Consider the following 22,124-nt stretch of genomic DNA (forward strand, 5'->3'; position numbering starts at 1 on the left):
TGGACTATCTCAAATCACAACTACGCTATGAAACTGTAGCCTTCCAAGGACAAACTCCAAAGCAATATTTAATGAGCCAGTACCCCCATTTATCATGAGTTCATTTGAATACTGGAGTCCCTACATAACACTGCAGGCAGGTTTGATTTATTATTATTTTTTTTTAAATAGCACCTTTAATCCCCAAAGGGCCGGCTATCAGCGCTACCGGGGCAGAGCGGGGCTAGGGGCGAGCAGCTGGGCAGCACAGCACCGCTGGTCCATTAGGCAACGGTGTTTCCAGCAGGGAGGTGCGAAGGGCTGTCCTGCTCACCCGTCCTCAGCCCGCACCAGGGAGAAACCAGCCATCTCCGACCCTGCTCCAAATGCAAGGAGCTGGAAATCTCTCCAAGGGAGAGATGTTGCTTTTAGCCCTGTGCACTCAGAGTGGAAGCACGGGGAGCTCCAGCTACCACTTCTTCAGCCAGAGAAGACAGGATCTCATCCCTTTCCCCCCTCCAGTTTACAGCATCCCACAAAACACCCAGGTTTTACACAGTGGCTTGCAAGCCCGAGTTAAATGAAAAAATAAGAAAGCTTGGTTCTGTGCAGAAGAGTACGGAGGGCTGGGGTTCCCGCACACCAGGACCTCTGCGGTCCTTGGCCGCGTCCCAGGAGGACAGACGAGCTGCGGGGAGCCCCCGACGCACACACTCCTGCTGCTCCAGGCAGGCTTGCGCTTACTCCTGGTTTCACACCTCCTATCCTAAAGCTGCTGCTGCGTGCTGCACCGGAGGAAGACAGACACCCCCCTGCTCCAAATCTCCCCTCACAGCCTTTTGGAAGCGGAGCTTTCCCCTTGTCAGAGGTCTCCAGCCCAGGGCACGTACATGCAGCCTCCCAGGATTGATCAGAGCCTAGAGACTCCTGTGTTTCTTTGAGAAGTGCAGCCCTTCAGAGTATCAGCTGCTGAACACCGCCCGGTGAAACCTAGAGACGTGGTGTGGTGCCACTGGTTTTCCTTTCAGCAGAGGACAAAGGGCTGAGGTTCTGTAAGCACCCCAAACACCATTTCAGCACCGAAGATGAGCATCTCCCATGTGCTGCAAAACCCTGAGCACTGCACTCATGGGACGCCTCTGTACTGGACCCCGGCACCAACCTAAACAGCATCCAGTACCTCACAGAATAATCCCAACTGCACCAAATGTCACATATAGCTATCTCTATGTATCTGTCATTGTGTGTGTATAACCACATAGAACTATATGTGATCATTATATAAAATCAGCTCCTAACAGCAAACTCTAGACAGGGAAAATGGTCTGGGCAGCATAAATTATACAAGCAAAAGCAATTGAAAAATCCCTATTTCAACACTTAAGTCGAAGTGTTTCGCTAGAGAAGCCAGTTTTGAATTTATCAGCCTCTTCTTTGACGAACTCCAAAGAAGCAGGGAGGGGGGGGAATAAAAAAAAAAAAAAAAAAAAAAAAATCACACTGCAACCATAGCATCTCTCCTGACCCTGCCATTCGAGCCAACTCTCCCTGCAGGGAAAGGGCACCTGTAATCTGGGAGCTGCACTTCTGCAGCTACAACAGCAACTGCAGTAGAGTTTTTTTTTCCTCCCCCTCTCCAGTTAATTAGACTTTCCCAGGTGTGGGTTTGTTTTGCAGGAGAAGAGCAAGGCCTACCTCTGTCTTGTTTTCCTCTTTTCCAGTGGCAGCTCTGTCTTTGGGGAACCTACAGCAGCAGCGGGGTCTGCAGTGCTCCGTCAGGCAGGAGAGCAAAGCACGCCGTGTTGAAAGTAGAGCATGAACTCCCTTGTGATCCTGCCAGCGTTCCCTTGTCCGCCTCTACCTGTTTGGGTTGCTGAGAAGAAACTAGAGCCTATTATCAGGCCTGCTTCTTTGTCAGGTGTTTCTTTGATGTAAATTCAACCATGATCAAATGTGCTGATCGCAGCCAACAGCCAAGGAGTAACAAACATGCAAACTGCACAGTGACCTGCAGAGATTAGAGCAACCCAGGCTGTAGACAAATCGGGAAGATTAAACACAAATGAGCTAAGAAGTCTTGGGAGAAGTACCCAGGGAGACAAAAATAAGCAACGCAGACAGAAAATAAGAGAACAAGGCAGACCAAAGATTGAACAGACCCTGCTAGTACATAAATCAAAGCCTTCCCCTGCCTGCCAATGCTTTAGCTTTAACCTAATGCTTCTACTCCAAGAAGTCAGCGCTAGGCTTGCTGCAGGGAAGCAGGCTGAGAAACTCTTAGTGCATCTTTGCTGTGTTCTGCCTGTCACACCGCTGTCACCGCGGAACCAACTCAGCCCTTACAGATGAAAAAACAGGCTTCCCCCCGCCCCGTTTTTTTTCCCCTTTATTCTTTCTTTTTTAAAAACGTCTGGAGAGCTGCTGACAGGAGTTCTTCGCAACCAGAACCAACCCGCTAATCTCGGTGTCTGCAGAGTCTGCCTTCACTTACCACCCTGCAAATTCAAGGAAAGCCTACCTGGAACTAATGGCACTACTGATATTTGTCTTCCAGCAGCGTATATTTCCCAAGCAAAGAGGACCAGGAGACTTGCAAGGCCGGAAAAAAATCACATGCGCGTATATAACGTGATGCAATCCCATGGCTGTACGGCTTCCCCTCCCGCTTTACACTGGGGATACACGCGCTAAGGTATGGTCTAGAGTTCCTTGCGTGCCTCATGCTGTTCAAACACACCGCAAAAACGTCCCTGCCTGCAGCGCAACAGCATCTTGAAAGGTTTCTTTAAAATTTGAAGAGTAGGGCTATTCTTTTGAAGGTGGAAATATTTAATTTGGGGCAGCATAGTATAGCATTGCATTACTTCATTTTTCATCTGTTGCCAGTAGTGATGTCATCACGCTGCAGGCTCTCAGATTTGAGGACCATTACTGACTTCGGGACCACTTAGCAGTATGCCAGGTGGCAGAAGGGTATTAGACACCCAAATTCATGGAGAAAACAACAGAGCACCTGAGAAAAGTACTTTTTCCACTAACCAACCTTTCTGCAACTAAATGGGGTCTGCTGCCTTCCTAGGGGCATATTTATCTTTCAAATCCCATAGCTGTAGACAGCACTTTCTGTATCCCTCAAAAAATCAACTTCTCTAACAGCAGCACTGGGAAACCTGTACAATTCCTCCTGTAAACACGCCAAAATCCCTGTTGCTGCTGCACACCACAGCTCTTTCCACCATCACCTGTAAACCAGGGCAGTGACATTGCGTTCACACTTGCAAAGCCAGAATGAATTTTCAACCCTGCTGATCAGAAGCGGTGCAGTAAGATCAAGGTGTCAGCGAGGCAGATTTCTGCATACAAGGCCTATTATTTTCTAATGAGATTTCAGCTGCGATCCTCCCCACTCACATCCCCGAGATCAAAATACGCTTTCCGAGATCAGAACGCTCAGAAACAGGTTGACAGCAAGTCCTGAACTATCTCCCCGAACGCTGCGGTGCCATTAGGCTGGCGCGGGCAGTGCTAAACCTCAGTAGTGCTAGTGAGGATCTAGTCTAAGTGTGCGTCAGTCCAACTCTGGTCTGACTATTTTTGTCCTGGGGGCTCAGTGTATTTTCCTGCACGTTTAAATGACACAATGCAACCCAACATGCAACACACGAGCTTAGCAGAGCCACGATCCACATGCAGTTTACAGAAAAAAGGCAATGGCAAACGCTATCTTTCTTGCCAGGACTGAGGTCAGGTCTGCAGGTCCTGCAGAAATCACTTGGAGCTTCAGGTATTCACTATCCCTATCCCTACATGCAGGACCCCCGGCTGCTATGCAGCACTGCCCGTGCAGGCCAAGGGGAACTGCAGTACTAACAGCACCCGAGGGGCTGACCCCATCCATCTCATCTTCTTAAAACCTGCTCAACTCAGAGGTTTAACCTGAGCAGAGCTCAACTGGAAAGTCCAGATCTCCTTCCTACATCCACTCCCAGCGTCAGGGGAAGGTGGCTTTCACGAAGAGAAGGGAATTCAAGCACGCACACTGCAACATTTCAGTAGTTTCTTGAGACAGGCTAACCTCCAAAGTGCCAACATGGTCCTCCAGTGCACTGCATGAATGAAACGCTGGGAATAGGAGCCTGTGCCAGCTGCAATGGTCCTACAAGCTGGAAAGGACCAAACTCCCTACCTCTTTGGTCCTGGACTGGGGGAGAATTGGCTCAGGCCGCCTCTTGAATGAAAGAGCAGCTTTCCTAATGACTGAGCTCACACTGCCAGCCTGCTAAGGAGCTGCATTGATTTGAAACCTAAAGGACAGCTGTTTGTTCCTCCCTTTCCACTCCGCTTCCTCCTCCTGGGCCAAAGGAGGAGGAAAGTTGCCAGAACAGGCTTCATCTAGGTGGACAAGGGTAGAGAGAAAGGGAGAGGACACCCTCTCAAAATGGAAAAGGAGGGAAAATTGTACCCTTAAGAGCACAAAGCAGCCACACAACTGCTCATTTTGCCATTGTCAGAGGGAGGCAGCTCAGTCCAAGAGAAAGTGGAGTAACCTGCAATAGTCCTAACAGCTGCAGAACACCCGTCGCCAGCTGCATGTTGATTCTTAACTCGCTGCAGCATTAACTAAGTGACAAAAGGCTTTAGTGCTCCTAATGAAAACACAGTCCCTGCACTCAGTAAAACAACACAGCCATGAAAAAAAAAAACCTTTTTGGTAGTAGAATTCATGTGCAAGCAGGTTTCAGGTCCAAGTTGCTGAGATTGGGACAAAATGCTTGATGAGATTTGGGACTGGGGGGGGAAGAGGAAAGGGAGGGTTTGAAGGTGTGTGCAGGGGACACCTCAGGTCTGCTTTTGGTTTGTTTCCAAAACAGCCATGCTTTTGTATTTGTGCTAAGGCTCCTTGTAGTTTAAAAACCAAAATGTGATCAGAAAAGGCTTGATGGACCCGGAGCCAGCCCTTGCATTATTGAAAGCGGCTGTTAGATACTTTACACTCCGCTCTGAACTCCTGTGGAAGTTGCTCCCAGACTCTTCTCCAAGGCTGCTGTGAGGAGCTGAAGGGCCTTCGGAAGAAGTCCAGCACAACTTGTTGCCTCATCTTCTGTAAATTCCTTGGACTGGTGAGCATAAAGGAGCAAGAAAAATCAGCAGTCCAACTGCTTGTGGAGTGTCTGCACACAGCTGCCAGCGTTCACTTGTTCTTTCCAGGCAGTCTCCTCACACCCTTCTTTTCCCCAACTGAAAAAGACCTGAAAAACCAGCTCCAACCACAGCAAAAATTACAATTCAGTCAATATCACAGCTCTGCAGACCTGAGTGACAGCCTGAGGGGACACAAGACAGAGCCAGTTCTGCCATGACCACACACATGTCTTCTGCACATCCCACCGTACATCAACCTGCTCCTCTGACCATATAGCTGTCCCACTGACTTCAAAAAGCACGCTGGGATGAAGTTGTGCGGCAGGAGCAGCGCGACTGCCCTCCCTTTCCCTGCGTCACTGTGGCCAAGACTCGTTGCTATCCCAAACAACAGGGCAGATCCTGACTAGCACGGTCTTTTGGACATTTATACGAACAGGCTGTATCAGAAATGTCACCAGGACTAGCACTGCAGAAGCCAATTTGTCTGTTTCTTTTACTACTAGAGTTGGAGTCTGTTACAGATAAATTCCCTGAAGAGGCACAAGGTGCTGTAACAGTGCCACCAAAAGTGGCTGGGGTAGGATGGGAGGGCTTGTTCTCCCCAAGATACAAGTCCAAAAGGCTTACCCCTCCGCAGAGCCAGGCCAGCTCTGACACAGCACGGCTCATTAGGACGGAGCTGAACACCACTGTGGTCTTTAGGGTTTGTACCGCAGCAAGGTTTGTGACGCTCTCGGTATTACAGCACAAGGCCACAACTGCCTGAGGTATGCTGGACAACTCCTTTTCCTCTGAGGCATCCTCCTGGGTAGCTGGAGGCCAGTAACAGATTAATGTCTGATCCAAAGAACTTTCTTTTCTCCCCTTGTGTAATGCCTTCTGAAGACCAGCTCAGGCGAGACAACGCTTCCTGCCATTTATAAGATTAAGGCTGTCTTGAAAACCACACCTGGCTTCAGTAAGCTGCCCTCACTGCAGTTCTTTGCTGTCTAAGGGAAACAAACACCAAGTGTTTTATCGCTTAAAGGTTTAAAAACAATTGGGACACATTTCATTGGAAGAGCAGAGACAAAGACACAGACAAGGCTGCTGAGCTGAGCTGAAACTGCCCCTCTGCTTCCCCTCCCTCCCCACTTAGTAACTTCATTACTTTAAATACGGGAGGCGAGGCTCACACAATAACAAAAATCCTCGTAGGAAACCTACTTGTATTCTGAGGGGATTTGCTTGATAGACCTGGCACCAACCATGCAAATGCTTGCAGCGTGGGACTGCGCATGCATGTGTACCAATAAACCCGCGATGGACCAGCCCCGAGGAGTAAGAACCAGTCTCAAGAGCTGAACTGCCAGCATTGGCACAGGTGTTGCAGGTCAGCAGCAAATGCCACCTTGGTCACACGAAGAGCAAGGACACAGGTGGAAGCCCAGCAGAGTACCTTAGGCCACAGAGCCCAAGAGGGTCAGCTTCATTCTGATGCCTCAGTTCAGTTTATTCGGCACACGCACATGTAGGTACATGTTCCACATATACAAAACTATGCCAAAAGGAACATGAAGCACATGGAAAACCATGCTAAAAGAGATCATTAAGCCTGCTTACGCAAATATTCAAAAATATCTATACCACCTTAATTTGACTCTCCTTTGAATTAGTCTTTAATTAGTCTCATTATTTTTTTTTCCTCAGGACCACGGTCTCTTTTAGTTCAATGAGAAGTGGTTTTTTTTGCCTCTTCACATTCTACAAGTAGTCCCAAGCCTTATTTAAGGCACACAATCCAACTCCTATATGGAATATAGTACTAGGAACCTCTGCAGGTATGTGCCCTAATGTTAGGCGACTACCATCCTGACAAAATCAGTGGCTCTGCAGAGGAAGATTCAGAGCCCCTAAACTAGGAACATACTTCTCTTTGGTGACCATATAGTGAATCCAGACGTAAGACAGTGAGCATTCCCTCTGAGATGCGTGTGACACCTGTATCAGATGAGTCCTTCTCAGATGTCCCTCACAAACTACACAGAGGAGCACGACATTTCAAACAGAGTTGATCTTTGCAACCCTGCTGTAACACAGGGATAACGACACATACTACAGATTTAAGAACAGGTTGACGAGATGAAAACAAGAGCTCCAGCAGTTTTGGGTGCTTAGCACATGCACCTGACCCCTGGTGTTGCAGAGCCCTGACTGTATATCAAACAAGCAAAGCTTCTGACTGCTTAAGCTACATCCCGGAGCAATTAGCATTTCTGCACATCCCAATCAGGCAACTCATGCTGGGCATCAAAGGACAGAAATGCACGAGTGACCTCCTGCAAAAATGCCGGCACGGTCAGCAGCTTCAAGCCAGGAGAGCATTGCACTCCACTGTGCCTTCTCCGTAGTTTTCACATAAGGCCGTCCTTTCTCTTTAGCTATATGAAACAGGGGCCCTGCAGAGAAGAGTTACACTGCACTACGCTGATTCAGAGAATAAATCTGCGCAGGGCACGGGAGAAGGATTGGGTGAAGACAGGATGATATGTAAGTAACGCCTGTCACATTGCAGATGCATGACAGGACTGAAGCTGCAGTTCCAAATCACAGCAGCGGAGCTTAGCTTTTGAGGATTTGATTTTATACCTACACTCTCGATTTATAATGTACCTCCTTATTTAAAAATATTTTTTAAAATAGGTCTTCTAACATCTGGACTTGTATCAACGCTAAAACATGCACCAGTGTCTGCAGTCCAGCTCTCTACCAAAAATAACTGATAGCAATAGCGGGCTGTTGCGACGCACGCAACTTACACTCACCCGATGGGTTTGACACATTTTCTCTGCAGTACAGTAACAGAGACTTGGGTCTCTGAGGCTCAGTTCCAGATTTTTGAGAAACGCAGCCAGTGGGCACCGTGTGTGCCCCTGTAATCCATCCCAGGCTTCTCTCCTCTCCAAATGCCCCCGCTCCTCATGCTTGTATCCCACTTTCTCCACCACCTGCTCTTCCTATAGCTATCCCAGCTGCCTACACTCCAAGTCCTGCTTCACCACCTCATTTCCCCTACTCAGAGCTTCGCCTGAGCTCTTGCTTTATGTTTTCTTCCAGCTCCTCCTCACCCTGTTTTTAGCCCTCTGTGTTTGAATGTGTCGTTTCTCCCAGTCTCCTTTCATGCTCCAGGTTCACCTAAGGGAGCAGACCAGGCTGCTTGCTGCCTTTAGTGGCTGCGCTCTTCAGCACAGAAGCCTGATTATGAAAAACTTCTCTGCTTTTGTAGCAGACACTCCTAGCCAGCTGCTAAGCAATTATTAGATACCATATGCTTTTCTAAATGATATTCAAGTGTATTTTGCAACTATCCTGTATTTTCAGACTGCTCTGAAATTAAAACGATAATTATGCAGAGGTGTGGAACCAGCAAAAGAGTTGCACCTAGGTGTAAGTAGTTGGGCCAAGGCTGATCGATCCCTCTTGCATGCACTGACCTAAGTCTCCCTCACATCCTATAAAGACTACCAGATATTCAGCCCAAGTGCAGCGGTCCTGCAGTCCAACAACAGAAGTTTGCACGTGCCAATTTCATTACCAGGTAAAATTCTGTACAACGATCCAACGTGATGAAGGGTTAACTTCAGTACACACTAATTGCATTTGAGGGCATCTACGTACGTTATTTGTAAGCTTTATTTTTGGAGTCTCAAAATGAATCTGTCAAGCTAATGATATTCTGAGAAGGTCTTAACGTTTCAAGTGCTGTGGGAAGTACAGCACTGCTAACACCTGCAGCAGGTGGTAATGCTCCCGATAGTCAGCACTGAACGGCTGAGCGTCAGAGTGCAGTCTTTTGGATAATACAAGCAGAGTCCAGCTCTCCTTAGCAGTCATTCAGGGGCCTGCAGCTCGCTGCACAGTGGGAGTTTTGGACTTTGCTTCATGGCCACGTTCCAACTCAGGCAATTGCATCTGAACCGAGTGTCCTCTGCTGCTTCTGTTGGCTGGGCACATAAGCGCCTCGCTATTAAATGACACTAGTTCTCGAGTGAACGTGATACACGTTGACATGTCTGATGACAATGCACAGCAACACGTATGTGCAGAAAGTATCAATTACCGTCCTGCCCATAAACCTCCCAGCAAGATTAAACTAGATAAGGCATGCCGTGTCAATGGGAACAGCATGGAAGGACGACCCCGATGCAGCTGGATCTGCTAGACAAAACTTTCTGCATACAAACAAAGCTGCCTGTACAAGACAGGAGGAGAGAGGTAGAGGAGCCTGTCTGTCCATCCCACAATCGACAAGAAAGAAGGGGGCTTAAGCTAGGAGACAAAAAGCAATGCTACATTTTAAGGCAAGCAGCACCCACCTCAAAAGGTGGAATTCAGATGGAAGATTTATGTCTCTCAGCAGCCTGAAGGTCTGTGGGATGCAATTTTTTTTTTTTTTTTTTTTTGGGCAGAAAGAACATAAAAACCCCATAAACACACTCTAGGTAGTACCAGGTTTCACAACGTTTCAGATTGGTACATCAGTCACAATAGAAATCTCTTTTCCCCCCTGCCATTTCTCCCCCCTCCCCCATCTACGGTGGGCCACCAATACTGCACTTGGAGACTGGAAGACAAATGGGCAGCTGCCTCTAGAGGCAATTGTGAGGAGACTAAAGATCAACTTGCAGCTGGCACTTCCACCCCCACCTCTCCTTAATACTTCAGTCCACTTGCTGCCAGACAAGGATCATGAGTCAGCTCCTAAACATATTCTCCTTGAAACAATAGCTGTAGCTCTCTGCTGCAGCTCTACCACTACTCTGACTCCAAGGGACAGGCCAGGGTTAGGAAAACAAAAGGACCGATTTTAACCTACAGCAGCCCAACACCAGAACTGAATGACATAATAAGCATGCACTAAAGAATACTATGCTAAACCTGCGAGATTAGCAAAGCTAATTTTGACATGTAACAGGCATGAAGTCAGTACTGTAATGAAAATCTGCAGAAGCAGCAAATAGAAGTGTTTTTGGGGCTACGCGGTAAAGCAGATGGCTTTTACATAAACCTTTTCAGCTACAACAGGGTGCAGTTTGATACTACACCATTGTACGCTGCAGTTCTAATTAGAGGGCAAAGGAGCCAATTTAGCCTTTACAAATTAACTTTATCACAACTGTAGGAGCTGCTCTCTTAATTCTGAGTCGCCACCCCTCACTGAAACTCCCGTGTTCACAACAGTGCAACTCCAGTGCTTGTCTCTCGAGGACCTTTCGAGAAGGAAACAGCTTCCTTTTGCAAGGACAACATTTCAGCTTACCCACTAATGACATCAAACTCAAACTTTAACTTTTCTGACCCAAGTGCTGTCAGACGATAAATAATTCAAAGAGGTAAGAAAACGCATTGGAGATTTCTCCAAACTAGATGTTAAGTGATGAACTGGTGGTGACTACTGAGCACTTAAAGAGCTGTGCACATAGTAAAGGTTAGACATGGGAGAGTCTGTGCCCATGCAAAGCACCCTCAAGAAATATCAGCACTCGGAGCATGCCTTACCTGCTGACAGTCCACTGATACCCTCTGAAGAGATGTTGCTGAAAGAGCTACAGTGCAAGCTAACATGTTAGGAAACTTAAGCAAATGCTACATTTACATTTTTATTTCTAGCTAAGAAATAGGCAAAACTAGTTGTCCTTTCTCACCTCACCGTAAGTTGTGTCTCTTACAGCTGAGTACCACCAATTACTTTGAAGAAGTCTCTAACCCAAAATACCGACATGTCCTGAGCCACATCGCCCTACAAGCCAGAAGGCAAGTTGGAGACAGAAATAAAAGACCATCTCGCAACATGTTCAGAGAGGTAGGACGATTAAAGAAAAGTCTGCTTCTCCTTCTGCAGGACCCTGGCAGGTACGTTTTGTGGGACTGCGCAAGACAAATTAGAAGGTTCTACTGTTAATGCAGTGCATCGATTTTCCCATCAACAGAAACGTGAATAACGTACACATCCTATATAAAAAGATAGCACACTATATACATATGTATCTTTTAAATTATTTTATTTTGTGTAAGCTAAAAGGAAATTTACACACTTAAATCTCAAAAGACCTTGGGCATGCACATTGACCTTTTTAGAGGTTCTTCTACATAGCTCTCTTTTTTCCATAGGAATTTCCCCAGACATTTACAACCCATAGTTTTTTACTGTATATACAGCCTAAAACCATAGCAATCTATGATTATGTCATTTTACACTGTGCAAAATCAAACAGGAATAGTGGTACAACAGAACATAAAAGTTTTTAAACAGGCAAATTTCATCGTAAGACATTCATATAGTTTTGGTCCTTCTTTTCCAAATTAAACTGATTAAAAGCAGACAACCTTCTAATGACCCAAAAAAATCAAGTGTTTAGACAGTGATCCATAACTGGAACAAGAAGTTACTGACAGCATACCTTTCAAAAGGCTATATAGTGACAGAGCCGTACTACTGAAGTTTAAGAACATAAAAATTGATCAGCCAACCAATCAAACAGAGGGAGGGGATGGGGGAGAAGAAAAGGAAAAACACATCTTAAGCTTGTTAAAACACAAAAGAAATCATTGGATTTTAAAGAAACAACAATAACTGAAAACCCGCAAAGGGACAATATAACCTTTTGTTTTTTTCCCCAGCAACACGTATTTTAATATATGCAGGAAAGAAAAAGATGCTCAATGCAATCTAAAAACCTTTAAGAGGGATTTCACAGATTGTGAAGATTGAAGTTTTCATTATGTGTTTCCAGGATTTTTTTTTTTTTAAACTTTTTAAAGTTTTGTAAGAAGGACACCACCAGTGTATTTCACAAAGACATAAATGTATACACCCCAGCACAACAAAAAGAATAGATCTTCAAAAAGATTTACCCCCAATTATTTACATTTTTCTCTAATATAAATTTAGGACTCCAGTATGTAAATAAATATACATTACTATGTATACCTTTCTAGTGCTGCTTACCAACAAATCATCTGAACTTGATTTTTTTTTAATTAAAGCAAGATTGCTTTTTACGACCCACAGAGGGAAGGAAAAAAAAAAATCAATAGAAAACGTCCAATTCACATCACTTTAGTCTACCTTTTCTTGGCAGCTTGTTGAAGGTGTTAATGTGGCTGGGAACATCAACACCTTGGCATGCATGAAAGTTAAGTCAGGAAGGCTAGAAATCACCTTGGCAGCTTCTTCACTAAGATGTTCTTCCTTTTTAGGCTTCCTGTTGAGAAGAAAAGAACAAAGTGCATTAATCCAGTACCTGATATCCCTTGGATCACTGAAAGAACCACTGATTGAAGCAATGTTCTGGCAGTTTGTCTCCCACTGACAGGCACTTCTGTAAGCTACTTGAAGGTAGTCTAATGTTATAATACCTACCTGCCTATCAACAAAATATTAACATAGAAAGTCAGCAAAATGTTCCTGCATATTGTCGCAATAAGGAAAAAAAAAAAGACTTCCTATTCAGATGCTAATTTTTATATATTTTTCTTTTTTCTGGCAGGTTCCAGTGTGCCATTCTGGGACTACTCGAAGAAACAGCCATGCCCATATTCTAGGGATAAGACAATTATTAAGGAGTATTAGTTCTAAACTACCTAAATCCAGTATAATCTTTCACAATAAAATGGAAAAATCTTAAAAGGACATTAAGAAGTTCCTAACTTACTTCTTAATACTTTTGAAAGAAAAAGAAGGTACTTATGCTGCGTTTCTGACATGATCGTACTCAGATTATATATCATACCGCTCTACATCATGATCCACAAACCCTTTTTTCCCCTAGGGCTCATCAGCAGCAAAAGGTGGCTCACAACTTGCAGCTACTTGCTTTGAAGTGCAGTAGTATGTGTAGCCATAATGATACACACAGCAGTTTGGGAATCACTGGTGTTTACTTTGCCTTTTGCATTATTCACAAGAATTACTGAGCACAAATGAATAAAGAGGTCTGAATCCCATGTTGCTCGATTCTCACTATTATGCAAGAAACTCACATTTCCTAAGTAAAATGAAGACTGGCTCAGACTGCTACAGAAGACCCCCCTCCCCTGCCCAAACACACACACACACACACACTTTACAGATGTGTGGCTTATCTCGAAGAACACTGCCTGTTACTAGAAAAATGGGGTATTCCATCAAATGCTATTCCAGTTTGAAAAAGGCACCTGCTGCACCCTGTAACAACGTCAGAAATTCTAGCTAAATAAGCTTCCCCATCTCTGGGGCAAAAAGCTGAGTCAAAAGGCTTGAACCAAATAAACTGCCTTCCCCTAGAACACTTCAGAAATTTCCTTTCTGTATCTCTTCTTAGCTATAAACTTTAAACTGAGCCCATGAGAGGGCAATCATCACTCCGATCACGAAGCAGCATGTACTTGTATTTTCTTTTGTCAGCACCCATCAGGATTGTTTCCTGAACTGATCAGAGATCAGGGGAAAGCAAGGGGCTACGTGTTTGCTTCAGCAGCAGTCTCAGAATTTTTTAGCTAGGAGGAGAAGAAAAAAAGAGCTGGAGTCAAACTCATCCTTGACATCACCAATCATTGTGTTGACACTGAACTATCACTTTTGTTTGCTACTTGAAATCTCCACTTGATGAAAGATCTCTAGATGAGGCAGCCTAGATACTAAATCTGACTTTCCTTCACTAGAATAGCAATATTTTCTTTTCTCTGCTGCAGTGGAATTTCATGAGCCACTGACTAGGCAGATTACCAAATTCTGGAGGATAAACAAAGCTGTGTGCTGGATTTATTGAAGGAAGAAGCAGAGAGCCAATATGTGCCTCCTTCTCTAACAACTTCACAGTCAGCTCTGTTTGCACTCGAAGGACTATCTCTGAGCTGTTGAAATGTGGTTGTCACCCACCACTGTGTTATCAGTATCTGGTGCCACTATTAGTAATCACTTACCACAAGCCTCTTAAAGGTACAAGCTCCTGGTGATCAAGGACTTACAGCTAACAAAGGAGTGTTTGACAGAGGAAGCCAAAGGAAGAGGGCTGACTCAGAGATCTGCATTAAAAGGAGTTCCTGTAATTGTTAATCAGGCACCGAGATGGAGCTCACACACTCCTTGCTATTTATATGCCTCTTCCTCCTCTGCTCAACTGTAGCATGCTAAGAAATGGCACTGCTGGGTCCCAAAGGCAGTGCTGCATTTCATTTGGTGATCATACGGAGGACCTCTATCACAGGACGATACTGCTGCTCCTGTTGTACGAGCTGGTCTCTGCAACATCGCCACAGAACATGCACACCAGCGAGCACAGTCAGATGTGAATCTCACCCGATTACTGAATGCTCCCCTCCTGGCTGGATGCCCTTTGCAATAATTTATCTACTTAATGTGCTCTGTAAAAAGTATCTATAAAGAAGGAGAAGCTAACACACTTACACAGCAAACGTTATTTAAGTATGCCCAAGTTACAGCTATAGATACAATCACTTGGTAATGAGGCTCAAAACCTTTTTTTAAATCATCTCAGTGCAGAGAGGGATGAGACAGCCTAAAGGCTCCATTCCTCAATGGAGAGGGGCAGGTTCCTCCAGAAGACAATAAAACTGGACACCGCAAGTACCCTTTCTGGGTAAGAGTCAGCACCTTTGGTAGCAAATATCACCAGGGCAAACCCTAAAGAATTACTCACTAACTCTCTAAACTTAAAAGACAAAGTAGTGTCATCACTGCCAACTGTTTTTACCCTTAAAACTTACCAAATTGCCTAATAACTGCGATGCCTTTTGATAGAGGCAAGAGAAAGAACCACATCAGGTGCATTAATTTCAGTCACCGCTTTTGCTGAAGATGTTCCCACTGCCAAGAGATTCTTTTGCTAAACCTTGGTCGGGGGGGGGGGGGGGGGGGGGGGGGGGGCGCTTACAGAGCTTCTAATCATGTACTCTTAATTTCTAGTTACCGTGGCTTACAGAAGGGACACCCAAGTGGATTGTCAGTGGCAGCTGTACTACCTCTGTCTGCTTTGGAACCAGAACTTTTGATTACTAAACCATTGAAGGACCCAGACCCGCCTCAAAACAGGGACCCTGCCTATTCAGATATTAAAACTACCTTTTACAGAACACTTTGCCCCCATCCATCTCTTCTCTTGCACTAGGTTCCTCCCAAGACAGAGGGGATGCCCTTACCCAAGCAAATAATTGCAAGTCCCTCTACCTGTTGGCATGAAGTTTCCTTTTCAAAGGCACGTTAACACTAAGCTGCAAGAAATTAGCCAGACTGACAAGCAGGAAAGTCGTTGGAAGAAAACGTAGCAAGAAATAGGGAATACTTTGTGAATGTATCACTGACACCTCACTGTTCTGTTTTGCATTCCGGCCCCTTCCTGCAGTGTCCAAGTCTTTCAGGACTTCAGTCATCTCTCATGTTTGTAAAGGGTTTTGTGGACAGCAGCAGCAAGGCCAGGCTCTAATAGCAACAATGAGTCGATTAGAGAAATGCACTTTAAAAATCACTCTGTAATTAAGAGTTAGCCTGCTCCATCCAACACCGCCCACAAGGAGTATTTCCAGTTTAAACAAGGGTTTCGGCCATTTCTTGGAAAGGTATCAGTGCTCTGCTTTCCTTCAAAAAGACAGCAGATAAACTTTTGATCTCTGCCAATTCTGTGGAACTGGGCAAGGCTGCAGAGTCTCTCTCAGTGGAATGCTGTACTGGATCCCTGACCTTCAACACTTACTGCTGCCATCAAGGTTTCAGGCTCAAGCTGAGGGGGAAGTTCCCCCCCCCCCCCCCCCCCCCCCCCCTTTCCTTTCGAGAAACTGACTTTCCAGCTTTAAGAGATGGGTTTGCAAGCAAAAGATGAGCCTATTTCAGACAAAGATGACTCTTCACATGGCTTCCTACAGCTGAACAATGGTATTTTCACTCTAAACTTTGTCCTCAAAGATCCTGAGTTCAGACAAGTTACAGACAGACATGGGATAGCCTTAGCCCAACTGAAGCTGACACTGGCCACATCTTCCCTAATCAGTTATCATGAATGACTAATAGTCCATATTTCCAGGCTGGTGCATGAATGTCATCCTTGTTGAGTCGGCTGTACGCAGCCACTCCTATTTTAAAGTCTCCAGTTCATTAAGAAAGAATAAAAAAATTTCAAAAGAAAAACAATTTTATTAGAAAAAGCTAACATACTGCAACACATTTGGCATACTGCTGAGAGAAGACCTTCTCATATCTCTGAAGGTTTCTAGCTTGAAAAACAGAAAACCAGGCTGCTTTTCCTTTGGAGACCATGAAATAAAAAAAAAACAAAACAAAACAAAAAAAACCAACCAACAGCAAAAAACAAACTTCTTGAAATTTTTAAAATTCAGAGTTGACAAAAAACATATCAAACAGTGAAAACAGCTAATTCTTGTATGTGTCTGAACTTAACCGCCAAGTCTGAGGTCCCCAGCCTCTTCCTACAGACTGATATATTGCTACAGCACAGATCTAGAACCTCTTCCTACCAGTAAGCAATGCTCTCCAGAACGGGGGGAAGAACTTTGATATCTGGATAAAGAACTTTAACAGCACAAGCAAGAGCTTTCAAGTGCACCATGGAAGCATTGGAAAAACCCTAAACCCCTCATATCAAAAACAACAATACTGAAAAATGAAGGTCAACATTCATTTAAGCAAAGCAGACTTCCCTGTTCCTTTGTAAAGAAAAAGTAAGCCAAGACATCTTAAAGCAAGCAAGCAGGTACAAATCTATGAGTGAAGATAAAATAATTAATAAAGATACATTTGGAGTTTGTGTGTCCTGCTGTGAATTTGCAGTTACTTTTAAATTAGACTTAGAATATATTACAGAAATATTTCAACTGTAACTATGCTTTCTAATTAGTGAAAGTTAACCTTTTGCACTAGTGTATCTTCAGAAAGAGCATATGCACTCCATGGATAGAAAAACAGGCAATCCAAAAGCCGAGACACAAAAATCAGCACTGAAGTGTGGAGTTCCCTCTACTGGTTCTCCCTTGAAATTTCATGGCTTGTTGATTTTTTTTATTCAGTGTTCACTTTGAACATTTTCACTGCAGGAAAACTAGCAAGACAGTTTTCTCAATGAAAGAACATGTTTTAAAAGAGCTCTTGAAAAATTATAGTTTTAGTCATTTTAAGAAAGCCAGCTATCTCCCAGCATTACAACTCACTGCATTTGCCACAACTCTTCAACCGTGCCTCCTCTCTAAGTGCTATGCTGCATGGAAATATTTTGTTTTAGAGTGCTGAATAAAACCTAAAGCTCACTTACGAGTGAGGATATATTACTATCTATTAGTTGCAAAGCGACTAGTGCTTGTTGCATGTTGATGCACGCACTTCCTCAACAATAGAAACGTTTTACTTGGTGAGAATCACTCAGCAATTCTTTTAATGGGCACAGACGTTAATTACGTGTTAAGACAGTCCAGGATCCTACTGCTAAGACACACATTCAAAAGATAACCCCAAAGAATACAAGCTTGTAAATGGAGAAACTATTCTGTACCCATTCAACAGGCCAGACTTCAAGGAAGACATTTCACACCTAAAGCCTTTATATAAACTCTACCTATAAAAAAAAAGTACACAACTTCACGTGAGATCCATGAAGCAGAAAGGACATCCTAAACCAACTACACGCTTGTTCCTTAATTGCAAGACCAAAATGAGTCTGATGTTTGGCCACTGAAGTTTTGACAGGTGCTAAAAATATATGGGAAGGGACAAATATTGTCGTAATTATTAGTCAGTTTTATCATTTTACTTGTGGAACATTCCATATCAATAAATTAAATGGAGGACTGAGGAGAGTCTTCTGTCAAAGTCCTAGGTCACCGAACTGCGTGGTTCAGTTTACCCTTCCATTCTTAGGAATCAGCTCTGTTCTTCAGAAAGTCGCTTCCTCCAGTTCAGTCTTTGGCTTTAGCTTTTCAACTTATGGTGATCTTTTTCTTTCAGCTCATGAACTGATTCCCATCCTATTTTAGAGTTCTATGATAATTTGAAATATGAACTACAGTACTATGAATTTCGTATTTAAATTTAATTATTAAATTTAAGACTTTTGATCATTCAAGAACTTCTGACCTAAAATAGCACACACATTCACTCCTCACATTTTGTGCCACCCTTAGAAAAAGAAGAAAAAAAGGCAACAAAGAGTATTTACCTTGTGGACGTGCTTGCCTTCTCCACTGTGGACATGAGTCTTGCAAACGCATCAGTCACTCTGTTGCTTGCATTGGAAGTTTCCAGTTTTGAGGTTGTCAATTCATACAACTCAGGATCCACACCTTATAGTATAAAACGATAGTCAGTGATGGTTGGAGGCGAGTATAGCCATAGTTAGCCACAGAGCAACTTGCTAGAGACTGTTTTCTGTAAACATCTGAATCATTTATAATTTCAAGATACATGAAAAGGACGTGACAGAACATGTCGGCATTTCTGAAACACTGTCTTCTCTCCCCACCCTTTTTCAGTGGCTTTTATAGTTGTACTACAAAACACACACACATTGGCTCAAGTCTGGCATACAGGGTCTCAGTCTAAGAGTAAACAAAAATTTGATTTACCTTTTAGAGTGAAACAGCTGTAAAAACATCAGCTGTGTTAAAATGAATTGTTTCAATTACTTCAACTCAACTGTTTGTATTAAAAGAATGCTGTGTGTTAACAAGGACCAACTCTTTAATGAGAGACGACACACAGCACTGGCATGCATTAAAGTGCGTTTAGTATCTTGCTTTCCTCAAGAGGTTGTGTTAAAATTTTTTGAATTGAGGAAAAGCAGCTTTTATGATACATACAAGTGGAATCGCATTAGAAAAGTTACATACTAATACGTATAATGCTCCCCAAACTTTTAGTCTATGCTTCCTTTTCATGCTTCAAGTATTTATAAAGCATCAAGTATCTGGATGTTTCAGCCTTGATTTCCTAGTTTCAGGTATCTTAAGTCAGATGCTAAATTTTGACATCACACACATTGTGAATGGATTTCAAATTTTATCAGCAGAGGTCATTCTGAAAACCAATGCAAACAACGGAAACCTGCATCCAAAAAAATACTCATGTATGAGTGAGATTCTACCTGTTTAATATCAAGCATCACATCTCAGTAAGAAGTAGCTCTAGAATTTCCAGATATTAAGTATGTTTTCTTTAGAAAAGTCTCTAGGAATTAGAATTATCAAAATAAATCAAGAGGAAAGGCTGTTACAACACATTTTGTTGCTCAGAAGCATTTTAAATTAGCGATATAGTGATATATAGGATTGGTGATAGTTTCAGCTATTTTATGCTTCATGGGTTTAAATGAAGTGTGCATATGCGCCATCTACAATTATAAATATTTTTTAAAAATAGCACAGAGTTTTTGTACAGAAGCATCGTGTTTTATAGATACCTGCGTTCTGAACAAGTGTAACGCTAGTGCCAGCTGGTTTGGACGACACAGAAGCATTTCGTGCTACTACAGAACAAACGCTGCAAATACTTGGATGCAATGGTCCCATGTAGCTACCTAATATAAAAACCAGCATTTATAAACTCATGTGCTGATAATTTTACCCAGTTTACTTGCCTGGATCAAGACACTTTTAGAAGTACTTCTGAAATACTGAAAGATTACTAAATAAAAAAAAAAAAAGCCTGTGCCTGTTGTCCTGCCTTTTCCACCCAGTAATGGCAGTACTATGTGCACAGACAGGTGAGGTTAATAATCCTCATGCCTGCTTTGCATGAACTCTCCCCAAGCTGTGTCTTGATCATTCGTCATTTGTGCACAAGTTAAGCACTCTTTCATTGTTAGGAAACTAAGCTGACCAAAAAGTAAAATTAGGAAAATCATCTGGTTAAGCTGCAGGAGCGGGGGGGGGGAAGATTTGCTCCATTTAATATGAGTTTATTAGAAATTAATCAGTTCTCCTTTCAACCTAGATTTTTTTAAGTCTGGAATTTCAAAGTTAATTTCATCCAGTTTCATGCAAAACATCAAAATATGTGCTGTCCTGAGACCAGTATACCAAGACTTTAAGTACTGTCAGATGTTTACAGAACTTGGAAATAAGAAAAAGCCCAGCTATTCCATAAAATATCCACTTTCAAACAGGGAGAGGAAGACTTGAAGAAATACACTTTGACTTGCAGAAGCCTGTGAAATCCCATTAAGGTACAAATTGTAAGACTAATTGAAACAAGGAGTCCTTTGACATGCAACTCTGCAACAAGTGTTAAATGCAACCTTATCAGTTACATCATTTAGATATTCACGTTTACGGTCCTGAATTCATTTTCATTGTAGTGCAATGTCACCGCTCAATTTAGTGTTCTTCAGGCACCTCTTACTCAGCTACATTTATGTTAAACTATCAACATGAAAAATAAACCAATACGCTAAATCTGTGGGAACACACTAGAAATGAGTAACTCCCTGTTCATGATGTAGAATGTAAATTTTAATAAAAAGTGATTTTGGCTACTGATGAAATCAGACTGAGAAGAATACAGCGTAGATCTATAGTAAGTAAAATCACGGTCTTCACAGAAAGAACAAACTTTTATCAGTAATAGAAGTTTCTTCTTTAAGCCAAAAGATATAACAATTTGTCTTTCAGTTATTTTAGTTACTTTTAAGAGTTGCATATTCTCCGTTTTATTCAAATGATTAGAGAATATTTAAGGAAGGCACTGCAAAACCTTAATGAGATATTGAAGGAAAGTTAGCCAACCAAACCCCACACAAAGCTCCTAAACACACACACAAACACACGAGCTGCAAGCCAAGAAACAAATGACTTTCCCAGAAACAAGTCAGGAGGAAAGAAAAGCCAAAACCAAACAAATAAAAAGAGGCACTATAGGGCATACCAAGGAAGGTGATAATACCTGTAACTTGATGAAACAACATCAACAACATAAAAAAATGCAATAGAAGGCTAACAGAGTATCTCTCCAGTAATCACTTCAAGTGTGCGCACCATCAGGACACAAGAACGTACCCGACTGCGCGAGCAGTACATGTACTGGGTACTGACGATTTTATGTCGATAGACTTGCACACGCTTACAAAAGAAGCTGTAAGACTCGAGCATCTTGAATTTTCTACCTATTACATCCACGACAAACCTGCCGTCTTTCATCTGATAATGACATTTCTCAAGGGTGCAATAAAAAGACATTTGGAATGCGATGCCATAAAATTGTCTTCAATGATCAGATTTCAAAACTAAAAAAGCAGATTTTTAAAAACAAAAAATACAATAATAATTGTAAGCACTTATTTGAAATGTGGGAAACCCCCGAACCTCTCAAAAATTGATTTTTTAAATTAAAATCACTAAGGGGGGGGGAACCCCATCCTATAAAGTAAGTGATTATCATGGCTTCAGGCATTGTATTGAAGGGGTATTTGCCTTATCTATTTAACCTATGCACTGGGATAAATTCCCCAAATGTTCCCTTAAATTCCTGCAGAAATTTATTCAAAGTGTAGGTTTTTCACAAGCTCGCACAAAATACTCAGAGCATGTCAAAACCATGCGATAAGTGAATTCAATTACTTTCACGTATTATTCAATAGAGAGAGTGGTGTTTTCATCTCCTTCTAAGGGAGTAAATTGCAGATAAAGTGCTTTGGTTTTATAATTAACATGAACTTCTGATATCCCACAAACATGCAACTACCTTTGTTTTCTATTATGAATGTTGTTAAAACACTTTTTTCACTTTATCATTAATATTAGTAGTTCACACAAAGAAAAAAAATTACAACCACCTGGTAGCAGCAAACACCAACGGGGTTGTGATATGTTAAGGCCCATAACTTTATATTCACACATCATTTCCAAATAACATCGTATCCTGTAATCTGGAGACACTCCTTCAGAAGAGACCAAGCCTCATTTTTTGGGAATCGCCACATCTACAGCATTTTTCAATTTTTCTGAAGTGCTTAGGAAAGTTAACT

The 22,124-nt window shown here is 42.8% G+C and overlaps 1 protein-coding gene across 1 annotated transcript in view; it reads right to left on the reverse strand.

Annotated features, from left to right (window-relative positions):
• The window catches only part of AFTPH (aftiphilin), a 71,158-nt gene that overhangs the window by 10,729 nt on the left and 38,305 nt on the right, over positions 1 to 22,124 (reverse strand). The window contains 2 exon segments of the mRNA XM_082307181.1: positions 12,233 to 12,368; positions 18,324 to 18,447. Of these exon segments, the coding sequence (XP_082163307.1) occupies positions 12,233 to 12,368; positions 18,324 to 18,447 (260 nt within the window).

The sequence above is a fragment of the Platalea leucorodia genome (genome assembly GCF_965183815.1).
Source record: "Platalea leucorodia genome assembly, chromosome: 3".
NCBI lineage: Eukaryota > Metazoa > Chordata > Aves > Pelecaniformes > Threskiornithidae > Platalea > Platalea leucorodia.